At 42.0% G+C, this 10253-nt stretch overlaps 1 protein-coding gene across 1 annotated transcript; it reads left to right on the top strand.

The window, feature by feature from the left end:
- The first annotated feature begins 443 nt into the window (after positions 1-443).
- On the top strand, positions 444-3375 carry fzd9a (frizzled class receptor 9a). The gene has a single exon (XM_017700033.2). It carries the CDS (start codon positions 978-980, stop codon positions 2724-2726), a length of 1749 nt encoding a protein of 582 aa, XP_017555522.1. The 5' UTR covers positions 444-977; the 3' UTR covers positions 2727-3375.
- Positions 3376-10253: the final 6878 nt, after the last annotated feature.

The raw sequence follows: 10253 nt of genomic DNA on the forward strand, positions 1-10253 counted from the left end.
CACTTTGGGTGATTTATGTGGCCGCAAAGTGTAAATTCCATACTGTATTAAAAGCAATGCAGTTCTGAAGTTCAGACAATCATGATAGCTGCCATATTATATTATATTATAGGTTGTTTGTCCTGTTATTTTATACACCACATCATATTCACAAATGCACATGCTGTGTTATAAGCAGGTCCTGTAATCTGGTCCAGTTTATCATGACAGCTCTGCAGTATTAGAGCCTCCATGTATCGCAGCTGGCAGTGCCATGATAAAAAGCATTTTGTAGGCTACATAGTTTCGCCTCGGCGTCACTGCATTGCACTGCAGCTGTATTTACTCCTGCTGTACAGTCTCGAAGTGCATCTGAACCAGTGTCTGTACGCGTGTAATATCTGGGCTGTGCGAGGAGGGGCTTTTGGACACCTTTCCTCCGCCCAGTTTGGGAGGCTACGGCGAGGGGAGCAGACAAACTTCAGTCTTGCCACGCGCTGGACCGAGAGAGCGTGACCGAGTCTGGACAGCACGCATAATGTCCCGTGAAACGCGGCGGAACGAGCGTCACTTTGTCCGTGAACTTTCAGAAGTGCTTGAGCTGGGAACGACTGGAGGACGCGCTACGGTTTCGCTTTTGAAGCAGCGTTTAAAGTGATGGACGGCTGAAGTTTCAGTGCTTGCCGGCTCGCTGTTTGTTTTTGTTTTGACCGCTCAGCGCCCGGAGCAGACACCGAGACAGTGTTTTGTCTTGAATTCACGCGTGAGGAAACTTACAGAAGAGAGATTCGTTTGTGGATTGAACGGCCACGCGTGAGAGCGCATTTGCAGAGGTATGGCCATGAACGGTGAACGTCTGAGCACCTCTCTTCCCACACTGCATCTCTGTTTTCAGCCAAAGACTGTCAGGAAGATTTTTTGCCTCATATGTCTGAATATAACAGACTTCCTCACCTACTAATGACTGTGTGGGGATGTTTTGAGTCCGTTGCATTACTATGGCATGTCACATGAAGATTGTGATCTTACTGTGGTGCCAGCTAGTGAAGGTTGGGTCCTCACTGGACATTGGCGCATATGATAGCGAGCGGGGCAGGCCGGCAAAATGCGAGCCCATCACCATCCCCATGTGCCAAGGGATCGGCTACAACATGACACGCATGCCCAACTTCATGAAATATGAAAGTCAGGAAGAGGCCAGTATTAAGCTCAGTGAGTTTGCCCCTCTGGTGGAGTATGGCTGTGATCCACACCTCCGCTTTTTCTTGTGCTCCCTTTACGTCCCCATGTGTACGGATCAGGTGTCCACCACTATTCCGGCATGCCGTCCTATGTGTGAGCAGGCACGGCAAAAGTGTTCTCCCGTTCTGGAACGGTTCAGTTTTAGCTGGCCAGACTCCTTGGACTGTTCAAGGTTGCCGACTAACAATGACCCTAATGCTCTCTGCATGGAGGCTCCGGAGAACGACACTGTGCCTGAGACTAAGAAAGGGGAGGGCATGCTGCCTGTTCCTGCCCGACCCAGACAGCCTGGGATAGGGAACGGGCAACAGTTCAGCACCTCTCGGTCCTGTGATAACCAGGAGAAGTTCCAGTATGTGGAGAAGAGTGAAACATGCGCCCCACGGTGCTCCCCCACAGTGGATGTCTTCTGGTCCAGGCAAGATAAGGACTTTGCCTTCATCTGGATGGTCGTGTGGTCCACCCTCTGCTTCATCTCCACTGCCTTTACAGTCCTCACCTTCCTGCTGGACCCCCAGCGCTTCCAGTACCCTGAGCGGCCCATCATCTTCCTCTCTATGTGCTATAACGTGTACTCTGTGGCCTTCGTCATTCGCTCTGTGGCTGGTGCTGAGAACATTGCGTGTGACCGGGAAAATGGGCAGCTCTACATTATTCAAGAGGGCTTGGAGAGCACTGGATGTACCATAGTCTTCCTCATCCTTTATTACTTCGGCATGGCCAGTTCAATCTGGTGGGTCATCCTCACACTCACATGGTTCCTTGCAGCAGGTAGGAAATGGGGCCATGAAGCCATTGAGGCCCACAGCAGCTACTTCCACATGGTCGCCTGGGGCATCCCTGCTATGAAGACCATAGTCATCCTCACCATGCGTAAGGTGGCAGGGGATGAGTTGACTGGACTGTGCTATGTGGGCAGTATGGACACCAATGCTCTAACAGGCTTTGTTCTTATTCCCCTGTCCTGCTATCTGATCATAGGCACCTCTTTCATCCTCACCGGATTTGTAGCACTTTTCCACATCCGCAAAATCATGAAAACAGGAGGCACAAACACAGAGAAGCTGGAGAAGCTCATGGTGAAGATTGGGGTCTTCTCCATCCTTTACACAGTCCCTGCCACCTGCGTGATCATTTGCTACTTTTACGAGAGACTCAACATGGACTACTGGAGGCTCCAAGCTTTGGAGAGCAAATGTGTCTCGTTTCCTGGGCGCAGGGCAGAAGACTGTACCCTGGACTCCTCTGTGCCCACAGTAGCCGTATTCATGCTGAAGATATTCATGTCCCTAGTGGTGGGCATCACCAGTGGGGTGTGGGTATGGAGCTCAAAGACTCTTCAGACTTGGCAGGGCTTGTGCACTCGGAAGTTGTCAGTGCGGACAGCTCGGAAGCCCTGTCCTAGCGCCAACTGCGGCAGTTCCCACTGCCATTACAAGGCAGCTGCGGCAGCGCTCCACTCGGCCAAAATGGACCTGTACACGGACAGCCCCACGCGGGTCTGACATGAGGGGGGCCTGCTTCAGTTCTTGGATAAAACAAACTTTATGACTCAATGGGATGCTCAGGGTGGACTACAGGTCATGAAGTTGCTACACCTGTCAGTAGTATCATGTCTAAGCTTCTGTTCCAGAACAGAGACATGCACACATTTCAGTAAAGGGAAAGACTGTGTAGGAATGTTGTGGAAGTTACAGCTGGAATGTAAATACGGATATTTGTGTGTTCTACCTTAACAAGCTGAATAGGTTATTTATTATGGCTATTTAAATGCTGCAGGTCCTAGAGGTTGTCACTGAATGTGCTGTATTGTACAAAAGAACAGAACCTGAGAAGAATGGGGGGGTTCTGCCTTTTATTATTATTATTATTATTATTATTATTATTATTATTACTTCGGCATAATTATTTCATTAAGATGTAAACAAAGTCATTCAGGGTTTTCTTGCGTGCCCTTTTCTAGAGAAATAGTAGTGATAAGTGCCAGACATCTGAAGAGTTTAATGCCTCTAAAAGCTCCATCACAGAGAGTTATTACATATAATGGTTATGCATATGCTGCCTGATGCTTTTTCAGGAGGTTTTGGGCTACAGCATTGTATATTTTATAATTTATTCAGGGAGGAGAGATACATCCAGGGTATTGTATTAAAAAAAAAAAAAAAATATATATATATATATATATATATATATATATATATATATATATATATATATATATATATATATACCACTATTTTGTCATTTTCAACATTACAAATAAAAACAAAAAACCCAAAGAGGTTTGCTGGTCATTTTGGATAGCAAATGAAATGGTTTATTATGAGTTGCAAACATTGAGATCCCTGGTTTTCTATCACGGCCACTGTAAAGAAATTGATAAAAGAAGTTGATAAGTTTCACTACAATGCAGCATTTTACATGAAACCACTCTGAAGGACTTTGTTTACCTCTCAATAAATGAATTATGCAGATTTTTTAAAACATCAGTGAAATTCCTCTTTAAGTATGAAAGTATGGTACATTGATATTTTTCTGGACAGAAGAGCAATTAAATGTTATATATTTTTTGCAGTGTCCTTGCTAAATTCTATTCCCTGGCACACATTCTTATGAAAAAGTAAGGCATCCAGCACGAAAGTTATGTGTAAAAAGGATCCGTTACCTCAAGCGGAACTGGCTTTTGAATGCTTTCTCAAAATTCTTGTTTTGTTAGCACTTCTAGAGGAAATGGATTTTGGCACGGCTGGATTGAGAGAGAAGATGAGAGTGCTCGTAGCACAAAACCACAATGAATCTAAACAAAAGTTCGTATTTCTCATAAGTCTGGGTGGAAAGTCGCTCCAGAAAGATCCTGAAATCCAACTGAATGACCCACCAGCACATTTTAATAGTGCAACTGGAGCACAGTCAAGTAGATGTTAGACTCTGGCCATTTGATCAATTTTAGGTCATTATTCATCATTTTTTTCCATTTAATACCCAACAAAAGTTCATACTTCATGGTTCACTTACCAAAACCAGTGTTTGTGAAGCTGCATATCCATAACATCACAAATTTCAGCCACGTCTTTGCTACAGGCTGCTGATTTTGTGTCCGTCCCTATTAGGCGTCGTCACAGTTTCCTAAGTGACGTCAGCTGTTATTCTGAGGGCCAGTTTTTTAAGTTTAATTCTTTGTGTGTTTCACAAGCCTGCTGTCAGCTGATCACAGCCTTGGCTAGGTTGGGTTTGAGAATGATGTGATCGGCGCGATTCTGTCCAGACCTCTGGTCAGGTTCACCAATGTGCTAGGTCACTTTTTGTTTTTGAGGACCGCTGGTTGTCCTCAAGGGTGACTTCTGTGACTTTTTGAGGTGTTTATGAAGTTCTGGATTCAATTCTGAGTTACGATTAACCTCAAGAACGATTGTTTGCATTGGAAGAAATGATAGATTTTTGTGGCGATGCACAGAGGGCAGGAAAAGGACACAGAGTTTTCAGTTTACTTTTTTTAATTGATTTTTTAGGTACGTTCATTTTAAAGGGCCCATATGCTACATTTTCTGCGTAACGTGTTTATTTTGAGGTCCACTATAACCTTTGTACAGTTTAATGTACTACAAATGTGTTAATGTGCATTTAAGACCGACATATTCATAATATGTGCTCTGATTGGCTGTACAGAGTGCAGAGTAGTACCTTGTGCTGAAACACTGCTTATAACTTCAGTGGGGTTAGAGTGGGCGGGGTTAAACTGCTGTAGGCTGAATAGACGGATGCGTGTGTTGGTTCTCCTGACATCACAAAACCAATGGATTCAAAAGAGGCTTTTTTGCAGTTTACTTTGCATTTCAGTTTTGAAAAGTGAACAAAGTTTGCGTATTACTTCAAATGCTTTTATTTAAAAAACAAAACAAAAACAAGTGCTTTTCCATGATATAGGCCCTTTAAAAGTCAACTCTGAAGCTAATGGATTTAGCCATACTAGGCTAGTTTCCCAGACACCGATTAAGTCTGATCCTACACCAAAAAGGATTTGCAGCTGTGAATCTCCACTGTCACTGCAGTTTAGTCCAAAATTAGGATTAATATGCATCCAGAAAAAGGGGTCTGTTATGTAAACCGTCATCAAAGATACCTTCCTGATGAGGTCTTTGTCCGAAATGTAAATATTTATACTGTCTATTTTTATTGTGTTTTCTTTTCGTGCACTGTTTGCCTAATTGTACCGACCTCATCCATGGCTTGGCAGCATTCAGACTCTGGATCCAAAACTACTGTTACATTTGGCCATAAAAAGCCTTGTTTGTCTTGGCGACTGTAGCCTGGATTATGTGGTGCATAAACCACATGTACCAGTTGCTATAAAGCTCAATTAATACTCGACTGTTTTCAGCTTTCAAGTTTACACACCAGCAGTGTGCATAAAGATTTGGCGCCTGTGTCAAAAGCAACCTATGCTAAGTCGTGCATTTAGCCGAGAGGTACAGACGATGTGAAGTCTGGGCATGCTAACTGCTGTTTATGCTGCTCTAAAAGATGTATAATTAATTTAGTAACTGTTGAAAGATCAGTTCCAACAAACTTCCCTCATGTAAAGGTGCAGTAAGTCATTTTTTTCTTGTAGGCTGTGTTGCTGTCTCAGTGCTAGACAAATGGTTTGTGGTCACATCAAAATCAACTACTTGTTTCAACTGTAAAAATGAGGCCTTTTCCCTACATACTATGAGTAATTACTCTTAATGTTTCACAATATTTCATTAAACCATATTGGAGCATTCTGCATATTTTACCTTTAAAGGGGAATTCGATCAATGTTTTGAAATCTCAGCACTTTCCGAGTGTGTTGCTGTTTCATTGGTGCATTAGAGAGAACCTGAGATTTCTTTACAATGGTGGTGATGGGAACCAGAAGTTGCATGCTTTTTTGTAATGTTAATAATGGTAAAATATGTGGTTGGGATAGTGTAATGGTTAACACCTCTGCCTTCTACACTGTAGACTGGGGTTCAGTCCCCCCACCAGGGCAAACACCCTACACTATACCAATAAGTGTCCTTGGGCAAGACTCCTAACACCACCTTGGCCTACCTGTGTAAAATGACCAAATTATAAGTCGCTCTGGATAAGAGCATCAGCCAAATGCCAAAAATGTAAATAGTAAAAGTCATTCTTATTATCAGTTCTTCTCATCACAGATGATGTTGAGAGAAAAAAACAAAACAAAAGTAGTGATAAATCCAAACAAACAAAAAAAAGATTTCTTTGAAGAAAATATGTTTTAGGCCAACACCTGGTGGAATTCCTTCTTTAACTGAACAAAATAGTAATTACACTTGAGGATATATGATTAAATGTAGAAGCTAACAATTTTAGCCATAGTAGGCTTTTGATTTGATTGGATAACAGATTTAGCCTATATTAGGCTGGTTAATGTTAGTGTTGTTTATCTTGTACACAGCTTAGAGGTGTATATATGTCAAGCAATATGAATATATTGAAAATATATGAAAGCAATTAAATAAATCAAATAATTAAGTATTTATAAAATAGTAAACCTGTGACAGTTGTCTCCATTCTTGTGCTCTATTCAGCGGAAGCTTGTAGCTTGGAATTTCCCTCCTCCGACTAGGAAAAATCAAGGAAAAAGCCCTTCAGATGGGAATTCCTATTCGGAAAGCTGGGATGGTGTTCTCAACTGCTTCTCTTCTTTAAATGATACTTGCTGTAGATCAGTCAGCATAATTGGTTAAATTTGTAAAATTGACATTCCACTGTTTTGAGATTGAAGTTATGCCTCATATTGCCACCGTTAGCTGTCTATTTTGTTGCTAACAATACTCGCTTTGGTGGAAGCATCCATGTTTTCATATATATTGTTAAAAATGGTAAAACAGTAGTAAGTCGAAAGTCTTTTACCTTACAACACCCTGAAAATGTACCACTTGGCACAATTTCAAGCTCTGGCTTCCAATTTCTGTTTTTTTTATCAAACATGCCTGGTAACTCATCAGCTAATTATCAGGCCCTTTGTGAACTGAGTCAAGTGTGTTGGAGTCTGGAAAGCAGGGAAAAAAATTGCAGGACTGGAAAATGGAAACCACTCCTGTGACACCTGTTACCATAAATGCTGAAGCTGAGGCTTCTCAAGAATCATCCATCATTCTGAGTGCTCAAGCCAGATTGTTTTGATGGACTGTGCTTTGCTAATAAGACAGGAATTGAACAAAAGTCTTCTTTTCCAGTCACATCTCAAATGTTGCTGCCTCCCAAACCCACACAAAGAGATATTTGTCATGCAGATTCTGCCAAGATCAGTGCCATTGACACGACCGGTTCTAGGTTGGAGTGGTTGTCCGACACTGCTGCGTTTGTGCCGAGAGATCGCTTCGTTTATACAGAAACAGGCTTCATTATTCTGCCCATCAGGAACCCAGAGAATAAAGGCCCATTGTGCACCTTGATGTTTAAGGTTTTGAATCCTATTTTAGGCAAAGCATCACTCAAAGCAGCCTCTTCTTCTACCGTTCAGGCCTATTATAAAGTGAATGTTAATGGCCTTGTAAGTGAGCTTGAGAACGGGACAAGATAGAATAGTGTTGTAATTGTCCGGTAGCTCGGAGGAGAAGCCATGTGTCTGTTTAAAGGTGGATCATTAAAGCACCAGGGACTTTCCTTCCTCTTTTAAAGAAAGCCAGAGGAATAGACTGAAAGAAGAAAGGAGTGGTGCTCATTACCCCCTTACCCCACGGGTAGGATCCCTTTCCCTGGCCGTTTGAAGTGGAAATGAAGGCTGTGGTGAAAGCCCATTGAGAAGCTGTTGCCACCAGAAGGACTTTTTTTAAAAAAACAAAAAAAGCTTTAGTCCGAGCTGTGAGCGTTATCCACGCGTTCCCACCTGCCAGCATGCACTCGCTTTCACTTAGGGTCATGCATACACAGAGACTATTTGTTTTTGATAAATTCTAGACATTGGACTTGAAAGCTGGAGGTAAGAGTCACTGTGTTGGTGTTTGTATTTGCAGACCTGCTAATGTGTAACATCCCATAATATTCGAGGTCAGGGGGAGTAGCGGAGCTTGTGCAACAGGTCTGTTTGTCTGGTGCGACAAAGGCTGGCACTACAGGTACACTGTACACTACATACAGGTAAACAGCATCTGGCCATTTCTGTTTTGCCAGGTTTTGCTCTCTTGTGGAATTAGAAATGCTTAGACATTGACATTAATTTAGATTCATGGGAGAAGCACTTTTTAAATTGGACTTCATGGCAACTTTCAGAAAAAATTACTTGTATATGTGCCAAATCTACAGTTATATGCAATAGTTTGGGCGTCCCCAGGCAAATTACATGTCTTGATGATTTTACAGGTGAAACCAACCTCTACAGGGAACACATTTTGCTGCCAATTTTAATGCAAAATGTAATTTTTTTTGTATATTTAAAAATAAAATGTATACATATAAACTTTGCACAGAACTATATATGAGAATTTGTACATATGTCAATATATGTAGTATCATAGCAAGTTACAAATGAAGGGAAACTACAAAGTGCACCTATATGGTACGTGGACTTGATGAAATGGATGCTGTGTGTAAACATAATATAGGAGTGCCTAAAAATTGGCCAGTATGTCAGTGTATATGTCTTAACGCCAAAATTCCAAATGAAGAAAAATATATATGCATGGATTTTTTTCCGATTTTTTCATGTCCAAAATAAATGTGTAATATATGCCAAGATACACTATATATCCATAATTATTCACTCACCCATCCAAATCATTGAATTCAGGTATTAAATATTCCACAGTCAACTGTCAGTGGCATTAAACAAAGTGTAAATGATACATCAGCAACTCACCCATGAAGTGGTATGCCATGCAAAATTAGAGAGCAGGGCAGCGGATGCTGAGGCGCATAGTGCACAGAGGTCGCCAACTTCAAGTTGGGTCAATCGCTACAGACCTCCAAACATCATGTAGCCTGATTAGCTCAAGAACAGCATAGAGAGCTTCATGGAATGGGTTTCCATGGCCAAGCAGCTGGATCCAAGCCTTACATCACTAAGCGCAATACAAAGCATCGAATGCAGTGGTGTAAACCACTGCCACTAGACTCTAGAGCAGTGGAGACGTGTTTTCTGGAGTGACCAATCACGCTTCTCCGTCTGGCAATCCAATGGATGAGGCTGGGCTTGCTGGTTGCCAGGAGAACGGTACTTGTCTGATCGCATTGTGCCAAGTATAAAGTTTGGTGGAGGGGGGATTATGGTGTAGGGTTGTTTTTCAGGAGTTGGGCTCAGCCCCGTAGTTCCAGTGAAAGGAACTCTTAATGCTTCAGCAGACCAAGAGATTTTGGACAATTTCATGCTCCCAACTTCCTGTTCCAACATCTCAGCGCACCAGTGCACAAAGCAAGATCCATGAAGACACGGATGAGCGAGTTTGGTGTGGAAGTCCTGACCTCAACCTCATAGAACACCTCTGGGATGAATTAAAGCGGAGACTGCGAGCCAGGCCTTCTCGTCCAACATCAGTGTCTGATCTGACAAATGCACTTCTGGAAGAATGGTCAAAAATTCCCATAAACACTCTCCTAAATCTTGTGGAAAGGAGTTGAAGCTGTTATAGCTGCAAAGGGTGGGCCGACATCATATTAAACTCTTTGGATTAAGAATGGGATGTCACTCAAATCATATGTGTGTGAAGGAAGATGACCAAATACTTTTGGCAATATAGTGTATGTCTTTTGGTGTCTTAGCACAAAATTTGAAGTAAAATTTGAAGATACTGTATATGTGCAGAATATGTGGTTTTAGCACTAAAATTACAGACAAAGAAAACTATATGTGCAAGTTTTTTAATGACTAAAATATATATGCATGTCAATATATGTGACATCTCCGCATCTAAATTCTAAATGAAAATATATGTAAACATTTCTCATGTCCAAAAGTATATATGCAACACACTCTCACTGGCCACTTTATTAGGTACCCTAACATATCACTACTAAGCCAGTGTCACTGCAAAGCTGAGAATGAT

Source organism: Pygocentrus nattereri, chromosome 23, assembly GCF_015220715.1.
Source record: "Pygocentrus nattereri isolate fPygNat1 chromosome 23, fPygNat1.pri, whole genome shotgun sequence".
Taxonomy (NCBI): Eukaryota; Metazoa; Chordata; class Actinopteri; order Characiformes; family Serrasalmidae; genus Pygocentrus; species Pygocentrus nattereri.